This window comes from Cynocephalus volans, chromosome 6 (assembly GCF_027409185.1).
Source record: "Cynocephalus volans isolate mCynVol1 chromosome 6, mCynVol1.pri, whole genome shotgun sequence".
Taxonomy (NCBI): domain Eukaryota; kingdom Metazoa; phylum Chordata; class Mammalia; order Dermoptera; family Cynocephalidae; genus Cynocephalus; species Cynocephalus volans.
Genome location: NC_084465.1, coordinates 108703256 through 108720319, shown reverse-complemented (window position 1 = coordinate 108720319; position 17064 = coordinate 108703256). Strand labels below are relative to the sequence as shown.

Sequence of the window (17064 nt, the reverse complement as noted above, 5' to 3'; positions counted from 1 at the left end):
ACTCCAAGTTAAAAAACAAAATGAAAATACCTTATGGACAGAACTCCAGCTTACCTCAGCTCTAACATATGCTTTTCTTATTTTAAGCCCCAATTTCTGAGCTAGCTCTTGAGTTAGTTTTATTACATGTTCATCCTGAAAAAAATGAGCTTATATGATTAATAGAGGATTATATGTACTAACTGTGAAGAAGAACAGCACATCAGTTGTAGTATTTCCTGTCAAGACACTTGCTTTATCAGCAATTACATGTACCCACCCATCTGAAGCAGGGTAAATGGTGCATGGAAATTTAACGCTTTCAATGTCTTTTCTCCACATGGGAGCAAGAGAATGGTTATGATGTAAACAAATGAACTGAAATAAAAATTCCGTACCTGAGGCACTGCTAAGGAGCACTTTGCTACAGCATCATATGCTTCTTTGTATCTTCCTAAATCACTTAAAGCCTTAGACTTCCGATACAGAGCTTTGCAGTTATTGGCATTTAAACTGAGGACTGTATCACAGTCTTCTAAAACTTTATCATGGAAACCCTGGTGTGTAAGACCAAAGAATAGTGTTAGCGACCAAATAATTCATTTCTTGCCCTGATGCCTTTCTGTGAATGAAAACAAATTAAGACCCCATCCTATTACCCTCCATTTAAACTCAGCAGTATTTTCTTTTTAAAATGATTTTTGTAAAAATAAAATTAAGAAAATAAAATGATTTTTGTTATGAAATTTCAAATACACAAAAGTAGAAAGAATATCATGTGTACCCACATCAGACAAATGTTAATATTTGGCCATGAAGGCTCCAGATCTTCAAGAAATAAAGCTTTCTAGACATGGTTGATACCCCAGTTACCACTCTCTTATTACATTCTCCTCCCCTCTATAGTTACCCTTTTCTGGAGGACATTAAAAAAGTCAAATTGAAATGTAACTCCCAAACAGCCAACTGATGAATACATTATCAAAAACAAATCATCAGTAAATGCTTATCAACAAAGAACTATGCAACGACATGGATACTGTCCTTAAAATCATGGTTAAATTTTACCGAGTGTCCATAGTGAACATTATAAGCACATAAAAATACTGCTTTTTAAGCTTCGAAACATGAAAAGTTTGTGTTAATTCCTCCAAAGGCTAGTTACTGTTTTGTGCTAAAAGAAAGCCTAAGAGGACTGACTCTTAATTAAGAAGTGAACTATCAAGAGGAATACCTAGGCCAAGCCCGTGGCGCACTCGGGAGAGTGCAGCGCTGGGAGCGCGGGCGATGCTCCCGCCGCGGATCCTATATAGGAATGGCCGGTGCACTCACTGGCTGAGTGCCGGTCACAAAAAAGACCAAAAAAAAAAAAAAGAGGAATGCCTGATAAATGCACTGATCTGTAAACACCTATATCTTCCTAGGCTGACTCTTTTTTTATAAGTGAACATACCCCCAAAAGCCATACTCAAATGGGAATCCTTAAAGACCAGTAACTAAGAAACAAATTATATTTAAAATCCCTAAACATTTGTCCAAAGGTGATTTTTAAAAGCCTCAGGTCACCTTAGAAGCAGTTAACATGCCTTTCTTTAAAACTGAAATTAGGAAACTGACTTTTTATTAATGTACTATGTCACTGAAAAAAAAAATTTCTCTCTTGAAACATTGTTTTTTATCACAACTCACCATATTAGAATAGCAGGCAATACGATTTATATATAGTTTTTCAATGATTTCTTTAGGAATTAAAATTTCTTCAGACTTTGCATAATCAGCGATATTTAAAGCTTCTGTGTACTGGCTTATCGAACTCTTCCAATCTCGTTCATGATAAACATCATTTCCTTCATTAAAAAGATTTCTCACAAGTGCACGCAGATATACCTAAAAATAGAAAGTTACTACTTAAAGCCCTTTCTAGAACTAGATAAGTAAATTTTAATTTTTATACCTAAAACTTCAGAGGAAACAATTTGACAGAATGCAGCATCGCTTTAAGAAGTTGTGAAACCCAGCCTAAGTCAGTGCTACCCTCAGCTAGAGATTTTATTTTGCTTGCTTTTTCAAGAGAAAATTCAATTTCCCATTATTAAGAAAAATACAGCAAAAGCACCTCACAAATATTTTTCCATATCTCCAATTCCATGCCTAGGATAAATACCATGTGGAAGCCCTGGGTCAAAGAGAACAAACAGTTTAAGGGTTTTGACTAGTATTTCCAATTTGCTTTCCAAAAAGGTAGTAATACTTCTAATGGTTGGCTTCACAGCACCCTCATCCCCTGGGTAGTGTGTGCGTATGTGCTGTGTGTGTGTAAGATCTCTAGCAACTTCTAGGTGTAAAACCGGTATCCTTTTTATTTCCCTGTCTTTAATGGGAAGTTGAACTTTTCCACATTTTAATGGACCATTTGGATTTCTTCTTTTTTAAACTCTTTGCTTCGGTCATTTACTAATGTGGGGTGAGGAGATGCCAAACCTTTTACTTATCAAGTAAGCATACACATTTTGTAGGTATGTATAAAAGTGGTTTTTTTTCTTATTTTAAAAAAAGAAATTCTGGGGCTGGTCAGTTAGCTTACTCTGTAGAGTGTGGTGCAGATAACATCAAGGCCAAGGGTTCAAATCCCTGTGCTGGCCAGACATGAGAGAAAGAAAAAAGAAATTCTTCTTTTTTTTAAAGAATTTTCCTTTTTTTCCTTGATTCTATTTTCTTTTACATTTAATAAAAATTTTTTTATTCTTGTTTCTTCCTTCATGATTTCAATCAGTGCTTTAACATTTTAAAAATCCTTTTCTATCACAAGAAGATTGGATAAATGTTCAACTCTTTTTTGTCTTATTTTATGAATTCATGTTGAAGCTGACTAAATTATTAAAGTAAACTCAACACATCAACCATTAACAACTGATGTGACTGTGTCACGCCACTTAACTGCTCTGGACCCCAGTTGTACATGTGTAAAATGAAAGGATTGTTCCAGGTGCTTTCTAGCTCTAAAATTTTGTGGTTCTACATCTGTTTGGAAATAGGGAAGGAGAGAGGGAAGAAAAGAGAGACTGATCCTTTCTTCCTATGCATCAAAAAAGAGGCGAAAAAAAAGACTGAAAGAAAGAAATAGAGAGGAAGAGGCAGAGAACAGGTGGCATTTAGAAGCATCAAAACCCTCAGAGACAAAAAGCCATGGGTGAATCCACAGTCAGTGTATAAAAACCAGAGTCTGAAGTCCACAACCCAATAGCCTAGATTTCCTCCGTTTCTAAGGCGCAGGTTTATCACCAGCTCTTCCCTCTTGTTATCCATCCCCCTTCACTGCTCTCAGAACATCTCTTCTAAATGAAAACAGAAGATACTTTGCACACTCCTCAATAAATTCTGTCCCACTTATTTTCTATTTAGTGAGAATCAGGCTAAAAGTAATTTTCAATGGGCTCAAAAGATAAGTTAATTCAAAACTACACTAATAGAAGAAAGAAAATACAAGACAACTGTTCAAGCATGTGCAAAAAAAAAAAAAGTCCTACATATAAGGGGTTGGCGAACTTTCTCTGTAAATGCCCAGATAGTTAATATTTTCAGCTTTGCAGTCCATACGGTCTCTGTGGCAACTACCATATGTCACCAAAGCAGCCACAGATAATACGTAACAAATGAGTATGGCTGTGTTGCAATATAACTTAATTTGCAAAAAAGGGCGGCAGGCCAGATTTGGCCCAGAACACCGTAGTTTAACAACCTCTGCTATAGATTACAGTTCACAAACCACTTGCAGAATTTTCAAGCAGACCTTCCCAAAGTCATTACCGCATATTGTTCCTGTGTTCCTGGATATGACAGCGGTGACCTAAGAAGAAACAAATTCATAGTAATTATCAGGCACCTGTCTGGATTTATTCAGCCAGAAGTCACCTTAAAACTGTGACTCGACTAGCTTGCCATTGGTTTAATGCACATTTTAAGACTTCCCTCTCCTTTACTACCATTATTTACATATGACTACAGTCATGAAAAAAGAATCTAAACTACTCTTTAGTATTTTCTTAAGTATAACATGTTCCTTTCAAATCCACTTCTTTTAAAAGAGGGCCTACTTCTTCAAATGACAAAAAAAGTTAAAAATAAGACCTGGCCCATTGGCTCACTTGGTTAGAGCATGGTGCTGATAACACCAAGGTCAAGGGTTCAGATCCCAGTACTGGCCAGCCGCCAAAAAAAAAAAAAAAGGTTAAAAATAGTACAGAATCACTAATACTATTTGATCCAATTTACTGCAGTACAGAAGATAATGTCTCCTTCCCAGGAATGAACAAAAAGGCCCTTCTGTCCAGATATATCCAAACCACACTGGCTCGTCACTGCTATGCTTCAAGTCCTGTTGGAGACCGAGCTTCTTAACAGAAATATCTGATAGCAAAAGCCCTCCATGCCAACAGATGTCCGTTTTCAATTACTTTTCATTCATCAGAACTGTTCTTATGAGAACAAAGTCAAGTTCCTCAGTCTAACATTTAGGGGGATAATAAAAGATTTTAGCCCTAAAAATCAGCAACAGTAAGGTCCACTTCAGAACACAAAAATACTCAGAATGGACATGAGTAAAAATATTGCTGGAATAGAAATATGTAATTTCTAACCCAAATTCACAGGACCTATTAAACATAACTAAAGAGTTCTTAATCTCTGCAAAACGTACGCCGCATAAAAAGAGAATTACTCTGTAACGAGAATACAAGGAGTGATTCTGAAGCTCTTACTGTATAAAACGCAGTCCTTCCTTAATGTCCTGCTGCCTTTTCCTTCTCTCCTCGGACGCACTGGACATGTTATCCCGCACATCCACTTTCTAAATGAGCAATCTGGAAAGAAGCAAGGCACAAAATCACATAAGGCACCAATGCTCCTGGACCCCAGTTAAAGCACCCATAATTCGAGGCCTTGTCACACAATTAGTTGCAGACATGTCCATATCCCACTTGACCCTAGGGTCTTCAACACCAAGAACCCATGTGAGTTATTTTCGTGGGTCTCTGTCGTCTAGTGTACCATAAGCATACGGTTTTCCCAAACAGTCTCCAGGAAAAGGGCATTTCTCTCCTCCTCACTTTTCTTCCCTCCTGCAGCTACAGGTTGTTTCTTCCCTGTCTATACACACGCGTAAGCTGCCACTAGAACAGTCTCGGCCTTGTTTTGTTTCTGGAAGCTCTCCAGAAATAAAAAGCTTTCACATCCGCTTGCCTCTGAGGGAGTCTGACTTCCTTGTAAGCAGACTCTAAACCTTATACATAGTTTGTTACACAAACTTCTGAATTAATTCTTGTTAAATGCAACAGATAGAATAATGGTTTAAATACAAGGATACTTCAAAAATTTCATGGAAAGATTCCTATTAACTTTTCATTCTATTTTTCCACAAATTTCTTTAAGTCCCCTCGTAAAGTTACTTCAATTGGAATTCTCTAGATAGAAAGGGTTTACCCTCAATGTAATACTTGCAAATATCAACACAGGTCAATTTGTTGATATCTGCTCCCACTGATTAATGTTCACTGAATAGTTTCCGACAAGTTAAAGAAGAACCAGAGAATCCTGTGATAAATATCAAAACATCATCTCCCAATGTCCTAAACGAGGGTTTCTCAGCCTCCACATTTTGGGCCAGACAATTCTTCATTGTGGGGGGCTGTCCTGTGCAATGTAGGATGTTAGCAGTGTCTGTGGCCTCTCCTACTATGCCTCACCCCACCCCAATACGCCAGCTATGACAACTAAAAATGTTTCCAGATATTGTTAAATGTCCCTGAGTGCCACAATCACCCTGGTTGAGAACTACTGGGACTTAAAACTAAGAAGACACCTGATCACATGAACCATGTATTTAGAACTAGGTGACGGAAAGGAAAATTCCACCCAGGTTTCAAGTACATAGCTGAAATATTTTTAGTTTCACTATTGCTTACCATTTTCAGTTTTACTTTTAAATCTACATTTTTCAAAGTATATTGGGGGAATGGAGGTTGAAACGCCCCAAACGGTGAACACTGATACTAATCTCTTTCATCTCTTAAATACTGTCAGTTCTAAATGTTTTTATCTTCTGCTTAAAGTTGGTGCTGTACTGAAGTGTTTACATGGGAAAGGATATGATGTCTGGGATTTGCTTTAAAATACTCCAGCACATAACAAAAGGGGGGTGGGGAAGCGGGAATAAGAGGGCAGAATGCTGGTGACTCAAGTGGGTGGTGGGTGCAGGGGCATCTTCATATCATTCTCTCCGCTGTGTATGTGTTTGAAATTTTCCAAAGTAAAAAGTTTAAAAATCCATGAGACTAAAGTAAAATGGCACTATTTCTGAAATTTGCTTTTAAAGTAGTTTAGCTGATCACTTGATGATTTCCTAGAATGAAAGAAAAAAAAATAGTTTAGTGAAAAGGGTGGTGGTGGATGGGTGGAAATGAGACAAGAGTGCCAAAAATTTGGATAACTGTTCCAGCTGGGTGATGGGGGTGTGAGTCCATTCTACTCTCCTACCTACTTGTCCGTGTATGACCATTCCCTTAATATAAGGGTTTTTTTTTTTTTTTCATACTTGTACTTACTAAGTTATTTAAGGAGGTGCTATTTGTAAGAGAAAAAGATTAAAAATTAACTCAATGTCTATAAAAAAGGAAACGCCTGAATAAATTGTGCTGGCAAAAAAAAAAAAAAAAACAGGGTTAATATAAAAGTGCCCATAATAGGACTCTGTTTTGTTTTATAAAAATTAGTAGGGTAGGTGTATATACAGTATCTACATTTGCTTGTGCATACATGAAATGGCTCTAGAAAGAACCACGGGAAACTTGCAGTAGTGGAAAACTGGGGGCTGGGGCAGGGGTGGGACCATGTCTTTTCACAGTATACCTTTGAAACTTTTTTTTGAGTATGTAAATGAATTACCTCTAGACAAAAATTAAAGTATTAATATAAAGCTGATGTAGCCTCTGAGCCCTGTCTTAGAAAAATTACTTAAAGGACCACCAGGCTTTTTTTCTGTTTTATTTAGAGCAGGGCCAATTTATTTAGAGTCAGAAATTCAGAGCTCAGACTTCTGGTCAGGATGGCAGAATAGACGGTCCCCAGAGTCACTCTCTCCCACAGCCAACCAATTTACAACTATTAAAAAGCAACAACAGCCAAGCTGGGGCCGCTAGAGCTCAGAGGAAGAGGAGGAGAGACCTACAGAGCTCATGAAGGCAGGAGAAGCCACGACGAGAGAAAGAAAGGACCAGTCTGACCATTTTGAGCCCCGACCACTTCAAGCCTGGCCCAGGTGAGCACACAGAGCGAGAGCTGACAAACAACTCAGCTGTGCCCTTTTTGTGACGTTGCTTGGAGACTGCAGGGGAGAAGAGGGCCTTGGTGGCCCCCAGGCCAGCAAGACCACTAACAAGATTCCCATGGACACACACAGGAGTGAGGAGCCACAACAACTGGAGGAAAGAGCCGCTCAGAGGCCAGTTAGTCATCGCAAGGGAACTGCGCATGGCCCATCCCATGGGAAGGGTATGGAGCACAGGGGTGGGGGAGACGGGCCCACTGGGGGAACACTGGGGCATAGAATGGACAGCTGATCTGCCCCCCAATCAGCACAGGACCACTCAGTGGAGACTAGTCAGGAATATAGAATGCACCGTGTGTAGTTTGCTGAAAAGACTCAGGCCCAGACCAGAGTTTCCACACGACCCAGGTGTACAGGACTTCACAAGACCCTGAAGTGAATACAAGGTCAACAATTAAACCCTGAGCTGCACAAAAAGCCTTCCCCAGGGAATCAGCAGCAAAGCAGCAATTTAGCTCAACCACAGGGCTCAAGAGCTGGTCCCCACAGGAAGTTCCCCCATTTTAGAAATAAGCAAAGGACAGCAACTTAGTTCTAGTGCAGTGTTTAAGTGATAGGAACAGCAAATAATCCAACACAGAACTGAAAGAAAACACAAAAAACCCACAGACCAGAGACAAAGTTCTGATATTAACCAGCAAAGGTCTAACACCACCAAAGAACACCTGTAAAACCTGGAAGGACGGGAAGGCCCCCAGCCTCAGCCACGCCCCCCAACATTGGGCATCCATCCCAGCAATGACCACAGAAACGCCGCAAGCCCCTGGACTTCCCTGATGGAAGGAGAGGGATGCCACAATGCCTCAACCATGCCCCACCTTCCCTCCTTCTTCCTCCTCTCTTTCCCCTTTCCCCCTCTCCCCCTCCCCCACAACTGCTCCAGAACAACATCTTAGAATGGAAAAAATAACAACAATTAATTAAAAAGAGATTAAAAAAAAAACTTTAGATCTCAAAGGAACCCAGAGCAGCATTTGGGGGTGCACAGGCAGTCAGGCCAGAAGGGCTGGAACAGGACAGAAGGACGCCTGCAGCCAGAGGCATTCCCACACTCTTCCATGAATGACATACCCTTCTCCCAACCTCTGTCCAGCTGAGGTGGGAATAGTTTGAAGTTCACTCAAAAGTAAATCTGTTGGCTAAGAAGGGACTCCTGGGTAATGACAATCGACCAATTCTTAGAGCTAGTTCTCCAGAAAATGCTAGAAAATCTTGAGCCTCGACCTCTTACAGACAGAGGGTATGTGGCAACGAGCTGACAACTCAAGCAAGTGAGAAGAAAATAAGATGCAGATGGTTTTAACAGCACGAAATACACCACTCTTTCTCAGGTTTAAAGATTTGGGGACATAATTTCAGGCAATATTTAAATATAATATGACAGTGCATTTCATGCTTAGTAGTTTTTTAAAGTTTTTTTCCCCAAAATTTTACTATGACAATTTTCAAACACACAGTAAAAATTTTTTTTACAGTGAACACAATATGGCCCTATACTACCTGTATTATTTATCCACCTGCCCATCCTTCTGTCCATCCGTCAATCCACCTTATTATTTTGATAAGTTTCAAAGTGAGTTGGAGACATCAATTACAAGGGCACTTCAAAAAGTTTGTGGAAAAACAGAATTAAAAGATAATACGAATCTTTCCATGAACTTTTTGAAGTACTCTGGTATAACACCTCAGCATACATGTAATTTAGAGATCAATATTTGTTTACAGGTTTTTGTTTTTTTAGGTAAAATGCAGAAATCTTAAAGTGAGTTTTGACAAACTCATGTAACTCAGACCCCATCAAGATATAGACTATTATCTGTCACTCCAGAAAGTTCCCTCATGCCCCTTTCTCAGCCAATCCTTGCTTAATCTCACCACAGGCAACCACTGCTGTGGTTTTTTTTCCCACCACGGATTAGTTTTACCTGTGAAACAGCCCCTCACTCCTTTTTTAAAGAAAGAAAATTTTATTTTTTATACATCTTATTTTTAGATCCTGTTATAACCTGACCTCAATTTTAAAGTGAGGAAGAATTTTATAAAGTTAATCCAACAGGCCCCTTTCGTAGTCAAACTCAGCAGCACCTGAGAGGTGTCCATTCCCTCCTTGAAACCCTCTCTCTTCAACTTCCGCCTCACAGCCCTCTCTAGGTTTGTCCCCACCTCACAGGCCACTCTGTCTGCTTGCAGGCTGAGGCTCCACCTCCACCTGACCCCTCAGTGTGGGAGCCCCAAGGCTCCATCAGGACCCCCTTCAAGATCTCCCCTAGAGGATCTCCTGTAATGCCCAGATGTTAGATGCCCTCGCCTACACCTCCCCACGTCCGTCCCCAGGCAGGGCTCTGCAGGGAGCCATAGACAGACCCTCTGCCTAGTGGACAGTTCCGCTTGGATGTCTCAGAGACATCTCAAACTGTTTAAAAAGTATTTTAATATGACAGTGAAAAGGAATGTCTCCTTCTCAACCCTGTCACCCATTTACCCTCCCAGAGGGAAACCAACCCTTGTTGCCGGTCTCTTATGTGTCCTGACAAAGACATCCTGTTGAATAATTCTGTATCTTGCTTGCGGTTGTGGTTACATTAATCTATGCATGGGATAAAATTGCATAGAACTACACACACACAACTGAGTGCTAGTAAAAACTAAGTAAGGTCTGTAGTCTGGTTAACAGTATTACACTAATGTCAATTTCCTGGTCATGACAGTGTACTGTAGTATAGGTCACCAGTGGGGGAAGCAGGGCGAAGGGTGCATGGAACTTTATGTACTACCTTTTCAACTTCCTGTGAGTCTGTAATTATTTCAAAATAAAAAGTCAAGAGTATTTTGTGCATATGTTCTTTTTTATACAAACTGGGGTTACTAGCATGTTCTGCGCCTCACTTTTTCCACATAGTACCTAATCTTGGAGGTCATTCCATATCAGGACATACAAAGTGTTCCATGATATGGCTATGCCACAGTTTAACCAGGCCCCTAGTGAAGGACATTCCGGTCGTTTCCAATCTTGAAAGTTCACCAGGTACACAGAGCGTGTCACCTATGTGTAAGTATCTCTTTAAAGAATTTCTGTAGGAGGAAGGGTACATGTGTGTTTATCTCGCCAGCTATTGCAAATGACACTACCCACCAGCAATGCACGAAGGTTCCTGTTTCACCAATCACCAAGGAATTATCAAATGTGTTCCTCTCTGTCAATCAGGGATATGGGAAGCAGCGTGACAACGGTGAGGTTTGTTTTGTTTTAGTCTGTCGTTAGTAAGACCGAGCATCTTTTCAGATTTAAGAGTCATTTGTACCGCCTTTTCCATGAATTGCTTGCTCATAGTCTTCACCCATTTTTCTTCCAGGTTGAGCTTTTCTTATTTATGGAAGTTCTTTATACGTTGAGGAAAGTAGTCCTTTGTGTCGTTACTAGTATTTTTCCCAATTTGATATTAATCTTTTGAATTTGGTTATGGGACTTTTTAGCAGCAGAAGTTTTATTTTTAAGTAGCTGAATTTATCAATATTTTCTTTTATAGCTTCTAGATTTTGATATACTCAGAAATACCTGCACCACTCTGAGATTAAAATACTTCTCCCATGTTTTCTTCTATTATTTTAAAAAATCTGACCCACCATTTTATTCCAAGGAGTGCTGTAGGGAGAATACACACACATACACACTCTCTCTCTCTCTCTCTCTCTCTCTTTCCCTCTCTCTCTCTCTCTCCGTCTCTCCCTCCCTCCCTCCCAAATGGCTACCCAGTTGCTCAAGCATCATTTATTAAATTTACTAAAAATTCTATCTATTCCACATTGATAGGTATAAGGCCACCTTTATCATAAAATTTAGGGTCTGTGACTTTTTACTGATTTATTGATTTATTTATGATGGCAGGCCGCTAAGGGGATCTGAACCCTTGACCTTGGTGTTACAACACCGCACTATTACCAACTGAGCTAACCAGGCAGCCCCCTTATTCAGCATCCCTAACTTGACATGGCCCTAATCCTATGCCCTCTTCCCAAGCCTACTCCTTTGCTTCATCTTCCCCTTTCAGTAATGAACCACTTTCTAGCCAGTTGGTCAAGCCAGAAACCTGTGGCACACTTTCCTTTCCCTCACACTGCACATCCAATCAACCCAGTGGCAAAGCCTATGGGTGATATTGTCAAAACATGCCCAGAGCACCCCAGGTCTAACCGCTCCTCACAACCTCCACTACCCTCCCCCAGCCCAAGCCATGCCATCTTACTGAATGACTTACCAGCCTCTTGGCCAGGCCTCTGCTCTTAGCTCTCTTGCACTTTCTGCTGTCCCCTTCCCCGTTCACTTCGCAAACTGAAGTAAAAGGAAGGCTGTTTTCAAAACATAAATCATTTATTGCATTCCTGCCTAAAATCCTTCAGTGGCTTCCCAAGCCCTGTGTATGTACCACCCTCCCTTATGTTCCCCCACGAAGCTTCTGTCACACTGGCCTTTTGTGGGTTCCTAGAAGGAGTCAAGCACTCTATGCCTCTAAGCCATCGTGCTTGCTGTTCCCTTTGCCCAAAATGCAGAGCTGGCTCCTTTTCATTCCTGGAGTCTTGACACCTTTAGGGGCCTTCCCTTACCACCCTAAATTGCCACCACACCCCACTCTCACCCCTATTATTTACTTCAACAGGTGACTTGTCTTTCTTAGTCCTGATTACATTAACAATATCTGGGTCCAGGTCAATAAATACTTTTTTTTTTTTTTTGTCTTTTTCGTGACCGGCACTCAGCCAGTGAGGGCACCGGCCATTCCTATATAGGATCCGAACCCGCAGCCGGAGCGCCGCCGCGCTCCCAGCGCCGCACTCTCCCAAGTGCGCCATGGGCTCAGCCCTCAATAAATACTTGAATGGAAGTTTGAATGAAGTGGCCAAGAACAAAGAGAACACTTCGGACAAAGTTCAGAGGCCTAAGTGTTAGAACCCAGTAAAACTGTTCACAAAAAGCAGGCATGACAAAGGAGGGTGCCGGCAGGAAATGACTAGATGCAGAGATGGCTGTGCTGGGACTCAGCCTCCAACCTTCTGGGGGAGCAAAGTAGGGGGTAAAGCATTACAGTGGGAATCAACTGGAGACAGCGACAGAGAGAAAAACCTGACACCATAAGGACCCCTTTGTTCATCGCCTCTTCTCCTTAAATAAAAAGGAACTCAATTAAATAGGAGTTACAGTAAATTAAGCTCTTGCAGCTGGAATATCATCTTTCTCGGATCAGCTGACTTTAAATTTCTTACTCATCCTGAAGTTATATAAGGACAAAAGTTACCCTGGATCTTCATTACAATTTCTTAAGTATTTACTCAGTAGCTGTTAGGTGAAACTCATTGTCCTAAAGTCTAGTACAATGCTATTAAGTAACTAGGCAAATATATACATATCCATGAGTTTTTGGCCTTGCATGATAACTTTATTTTTTATTTATTTATTTTATTTTTTTTGTCCTTTTCATGACCGGCACTCAGCCAGTGAGTGCACCGGCCAGTTCTATATAGGATCCGAACCCGCGGAGGGAGCGTCGCAGCGCTCCCAGCGCCGCACTCTACCAAGTGCGCCACGGGCTCGGCCCCTTGCATGATAACTTTAGAAACTAGCTACCATTAACAGAAGACACTAAGGTAAATGAAATGTGACTGCAAAATACTGATAGAAATAGCTAACATGTAGCACTCTGACCGGAGCCAGGCACTGTTCTAAGTGCTTTAGATGTCTTAAGTCATTTAATCCTCCCAATAACCTTAAGAGATAGGTGCTATGGGGAAACTGAAACACAGAGAAGTAATGTAACCTGCCCAGGATCACACAGCTAGGAAGTGGCAGAGCTCAATTGCAAAGGTAGGCAGCCTGGTTGAGCTCTTACCCACCTTTCTATTCTGCACAGTGAGTGCCAACACTGCCTGCAGGAGGATGGGTACCTGTCTAAGGTGACCCTGGGCTGGGCTGTGAAAGACAAGTACAGCTCTGTCAGACAGGTGGGCACTTTAAAACCACTTGGGAGGAATGGAATAAACACAGCCATGCATGCACGAAGACGTGCTCAAAGGACATTATTCAAAGTAACTCAGACAAAGCAGAGAGCTTTCACACAAACACTGGACACAAGGAGTTAGGATACCACTCCAGGAACATCTTTCCATGAGAATATGCTCCACCCTGAACATAATGTGTTTAAATACAAATATTTAATAAATATTAAATAGCCTTACTTACAAACATACTAATAGAGCACCAGAAAAAGGGTCCCAATGAATACAGGACAGAGGTCACCTAGCAATGTTTGTATGTCTGCCTAAAAAGGTATCCTGAAGTTTCAAGTGAAAAATTACAGTTATCAGGCTATGTGCAATGCTATCCCAGACTCAAGCCTCTCTGTATGGGTTTAAAGAACAACAACTAAAAAATAATTAAAGTAACATTACTGTCAACCTGGTCTTGCAACAGTATACTAGATCACTCTTGCAACACTTACCAAGTAGGTAGGGCACAAGGCAAGCCTCAGAAGTCTGCCACCCAGGTAGTGAATTACTATTAAAGGTGTTCATCTGCCTTCTTGCAACAGTGAAGCTCCTACTGAATACATTATGAAAGTTTCTCCCTTTCATTTAAAATAGAAACTTCATCATAGAGGCTATGCCACAGACCATCAGGAAGGTAATTTCATATTTTGGCTGGGATTTTCCTCTCACAGAAACTGCTCAATTTGAAACTGCTGTTAGAGTTCAGATTCTGTATGATAAAACATCTGCTGAGAGTGTCCTGCAATGCTCAGCCCTGCTAGGTGGTTAATGGGAAATATCTCATCTCATCCAAGAACTCCATACGGGAGGACTCAACAGGAAAGATTTCATGTGAAATGCTCACTATAAATAATTTGCCCAGGGTCATCCAGACCATCGTGAAATGCCCAGGACTGTCCATGAGGTCTTGCCTCCACAGTAAGTGCTGAAACCTGACCCCAATGCACTCTCTCACCTTCTCACCAAACATGCTGGATTAACATCCTGCTCCAAATTCAGGTCTTTTCATAAAATACAAAGCTTCCACTTTTCTATTTGTGAAAAAGAAAATTTCTGCCTTTTACTGGTTCCATTACATGGTTCCTGAGGCTTCATGAGGTATGTGAAATTAATAACAGTAATTAATTAACTAACAACACATTGCTAAACTCATAAAAAGCAAATTTCTTGTTGGGACAAAACCTGGTAAGGATTAGTAACCTTATTTCTTTACATTAATGAAAATTACCTCACTTAATAAGCGTGTGTGTGAATTAAAACATACATGTTATCACTAGCATTAATTTTAAAACTTCTGGATTACTATTTTAATATTTCCCCTCCTTAAAAAATATTACCTAAAGCTTTTTTCTTTATTTCTAAACACCTCACACTGTAGAGAAAAATTTTACTTCTAATTCTAAGATTACAGAGGAAAAGCATTTTCACTAAAACACACACAGAAACAAAACACTTCAAGATAAGACAAAAGTGTCCTCACATCATAACTGTCTCTAGAAAGCTCACTTTAGAGTATCCAAGACAATAGGGTACAGACATCTTTTGTTTCTATCTCTTCCTTTATTGAAATGCTCAAAACTTTCCAACAGTCACTCTCACCCTTCCTAGAATTGAGAGATTCTACCGTAATTGATTCTCTTCCACTTACAACGTCGACTTAACCCACCCAAATTGGCAGGTTTTAAAATCAGTCAAAATTCAGAATTGGGAGACAAATCAATAGTATCTGGGGAATGAAAAGGGAAGAGGGTGTAGGTCAGGGGTAACCCCAAACCAAAAGTTATAGTAATATGGAGGAAGGTGGGAGTTCTCCAGTTCATCTGGATGGTGGAAAATCAATAGGCTCTTTGCAGAGCACACACACAAATATTGATCATTTTTGGCCTCAGTAACTCATGATCTGATCCTGAGTTGAACCTGGCACAACTATTTCCAGATTCCAACATACAGCAGATAGAAAGGGATAATTTTTCAACAGAAAATTCTGCTCAGTAGCTTCAATTATTCTGCAAATTAGGACAAGACCCCCATTTTGCAATTCAGCTCAACAGTTCAGCTTAGGGTAAGAAGGCAGAAGCAGTGAGTTCCTTGAGAGCCTCAAGGGAAGGAGGCTACATGCCATTAGAGAAGCAGGAAAAGATAAGCAGATGGCATAGGCTCCCAGCCCCCACCCCTTCTTCCAAATGCTCTAGTTGAGCACCGGCCAATAAAAACATAACGCGAGCCATAAATGTCATTTTAAATTTACAAGTAGCCATACTAAAAAAAGTAAAAAGAAACTGGCGAGATTAATTTTAATAATACATTTTAGTCAATCCAATATATCCAAAATATTACCATCTCAACATGTATTTAAGTGTAAAAGATTGCAAATGAGACCTTTCACGTTCTTCCTCACCCTCAGTCTTTAAAACCAGGTGTATCTTTTACACTGGGAGCTTGTCTCAATTCTGTTTAGCCCAATTCCAAGTCCCGAGTGGCCAGTGCCCACCTTCCTGGGAGCGCAGGTGTTGGTAGTCCAAGCGGATCGCTGATCTTTAAGGACCTAACACGGGCACCTCCTTTCATTCCTAAACCCCCGGGACACGGGAAAACACCCAACTCCTCATCAGTTCACCCAATCCGGACGCAGGCGCGACCTCTCCTGCCCGGCCCGGGCTACCAGCTCGGCCACACCCCTGCGATGACTGTCCCCTCACCGGAAACTCACGCTAATGGGAACTGACAGGTCTTCATTCTTCGAGGGTGGGGAGAAGAAACCTAAAACCCGGCAGTCCCCGCACCCACCCCAAACACCGGAAGCCAGTCGCCACCCACCCTAGAGGAGCGCCCCGCGCCAAAGAACAGAAAAGAAAGGAGGAAATTAACCCGAAAAGCACGAGCCCAGCACTGCGCGGGCATCCTTCCCGCCCTCAAGGCCGACACTCCACCGCTCTCCCCGCGATCGCCGAAGCGGACGGAAAGGACGAAACGTGTCATTTTTTTAAAGTGCAGCGACCATAAAGGAGACGTTCTGCCCTACGGAGTTGCCTGCAGAAGCGGGTCACGTCATTGCGGGTCTGAGGAAGGGGAAGGCAGCGCCTGGCTCCCCCGCTCCGGAAGGCGCGGCCGCCCCGCTCGGTGGGCCCCGCGCCCGGGCCCGCGCCCCCGCCCCGCCCGCCGTCCGTTAACGGCCGCGCGCGAGCACGAGGCGGCGGCGACGCGCGGGCGGGGACGAGGCAGCGGCGGCGCGCGCGGGCCCCCTCCCGGCGGCGCACTCCCACCCTACCTGCGGGACGGCGGCGGGGCGCGGGCGGCGGCGGCGGCTGCGGCGGCGGCGGGGCCTGGGCGATCGCTCGTAGCTTCCCTCCGCGACAGGCGGCGGTGGCGCCTCGGCCGTGCCCGCAGCGGCGCCCTCTGGCGGCGGGAGGCCGCGCCCCGCGCCCGGGAGACACCGCCATTGGCTGCGTCCGGCTGGGGGCCGGCGGCGCCACGTCGGGTCGGGGGCGGCGACGGAAACGGTGACCTGGACCCGCTGTCCAACCCGGCAGCCCCAAGTCCCGCAGGCCCCACGCGGGGTTGGCCGAGAGGAAGAGCGGGTGGTGCCCAGGGCGCGCTGGGCTAACGACGGGTTAGCCCGGCGCTGGGCTCCTCGCGGCCGCTGCCCGGAGCGCGAAGAGGCAGAG

The 17064-nt window shown here is 42.5% G+C and overlaps 1 protein-coding gene across 5 annotated transcripts in view; it reads right to left on the bottom strand.

The window, feature by feature from the left end:
• The window catches only part of ZC3H7A (zinc finger CCCH-type containing 7A), a 39471-nt gene extending 22718 nt beyond the window's left edge, over positions 1-16753 (bottom strand). The window contains exons 1-7 of one of the 5 annotated variants that reach the window (XM_063099540.1): positions 16668-16743; positions 11617-11690; positions 4737-4838; positions 3787-3826; positions 1669-1866; positions 378-536; positions 55-135 (exon numbers count right to left, since the gene is read on the bottom strand). In XM_063099540.1, coding sequence (XP_062955610.1) covers positions 55-135; positions 378-536; positions 1669-1866; positions 3787-3826; positions 4737-4804 — 546 coding nt within the window. In that variant the 5' untranslated portion in view covers positions 4805-4838; positions 11617-11690; positions 16668-16743. Of the gene's footprint in view, positions 1-54; positions 136-377; positions 537-1668; positions 1867-3786; positions 3827-4736; positions 4839-11616; positions 11708-16267; positions 16360-16667 lie in introns of those variants that run through there. The other 4 variants (XM_063099543.1, XM_063099541.1, XM_063099539.1 and 1 more) reach the window with 4 other exon arrangements.
• Between the last annotated feature and the right edge of the window lie 311 nt (positions 16754-17064).